This window comes from Olea europaea, unplaced genomic scaffold, assembly GCF_002742605.1.
Source record: "Olea europaea var. sylvestris unplaced genomic scaffold, O_europaea_v1 scaffold6332, whole genome shotgun sequence".
Classification (NCBI taxonomy): domain Eukaryota; kingdom Viridiplantae; phylum Streptophyta; class Magnoliopsida; order Lamiales; family Oleaceae; genus Olea; species Olea europaea.
In genome coordinates, this window is record NW_019264696.1 from 1 (window position 1) to 1281 (window position 1281).

At 34.3% G+C, this 1281-nt stretch overlaps 1 protein-coding gene across 1 annotated transcript; it reads right to left on the reverse strand.

Annotated features, from left to right (window-relative positions):
• Nucleotides 1–6: 6 nt before the first annotated feature.
• LOC111389925 (AP3-complex subunit beta-A-like) lies at nucleotides 7–1275 on the reverse strand. The gene is made up of 3 exons (XM_023014912.1): nucleotides 1075–1275; nucleotides 708–834; nucleotides 7–585 (listed from the first exon to the last, which is right to left on the reverse strand). The coding sequence occupies exons 1-3, from the start codon at nucleotides 1252–1254 to the stop codon at nucleotides 329–331; spliced, it is 564 nt and encodes a 187-aa protein (XP_022870680.1). The 5' UTR covers nucleotides 1255–1275; the 3' UTR covers nucleotides 7–328.
• Between the last annotated feature and the right edge of the window lie 6 nt (nucleotides 1276–1281).

Here is a 1281-nt window from a genome sequence, read left to right on the forward strand (position 1 = left end):
AGGTATGAAGGAACAAAAAATTTACAAGTAAAGCACACTGAAATGCTTTATTTTATAGCCCAAAATCGCCAGAAATACTTTTTCATCATCTTCCTACAGTAGTTCTTGGGCAATTGTCATGTAGAGTTTTCCAACAAAACTATAAAGTGCAATCTGGCATTTCACCATATGTCACACTAATCATCACTGTGTATAAAAAAAGATATTCAAATTGGTCCGCTATTCTACTAGACGCATCGGTATTGCTAATAGAAGACCAAGAAAAATACAGGACAATTAAAAAACATATATATTTCTTTCATAAACCACATCCATGGAACATGGTTTCTCACATGGAATTTATAACATTACATATTTTTTTACTTGAGCACATTTTATGACTCAAACTCAATATATCAGGAAAATTAAGATTTAAATAGATATCATCAGAAGCATGCATAAATATAGACCAACAAAGAAGAAAATATGGGAAATATACCTTCTCATGACTGGGAGGATCTTGTTTTATAATTGTTTTTATAGAATTTATTGCTTGAACTAAAACAGCTTCCTCATCTGCTGAAGGACCGTTTTTATTTGAGGATTCTGTAATGTCGATATCAGATCCATAAAGTTCTCAATAAGGAGAAAAGAAAAGACAAGTAGAGGATATAGAAAAATAGAAGCACCAATCAGCAGTGATCCTCTAGCAAAAAAGTGGTGATTACCAGATAAAGCCAGAGCCAACAGCCCTTCCAAACATGTCTTAGCTACATCTGGAAGTCGCTGTGAACATAATCCGATTGCAGCCACAGTATCTGCAGCAAACCTTCTGTCCTGATCTCTAATATAATCCTAGCAATGCACTAAAAGATAAGCATCAATTGACAAAAATCAATTCAATATATCAAGACCCAAAGAGGTGATTTTATATTTAAAGCATCCTCACAATATGAGAAAATGAATTGAAACTCTCCAAGGATGCACCAGTAGCAAAAGAAATGAATCAATTCTGCCTTAATAAAATTGATTTCAGCTAGGACACACGTCTGAGTGCATAAATAGCAGAGTACATAAACCTTGGAATACAAGTACCTGAAACTCTAGAAAAATGGCAGAAATTGATGAATATGTTGCAATCGAGGAAAGTATCTCGAGCTTCAGAGCTTTTACTTGATATGAATCCGAAGAGTTTACAAAAAAGTCTTCAAAGTGAGGAACAAATAGAGATGGCATTGCTTTGGCAAAGACTTGAATGTTGCAGAGGACCTGCATCAGAAAAGCATTAAAAGAAGATCAACC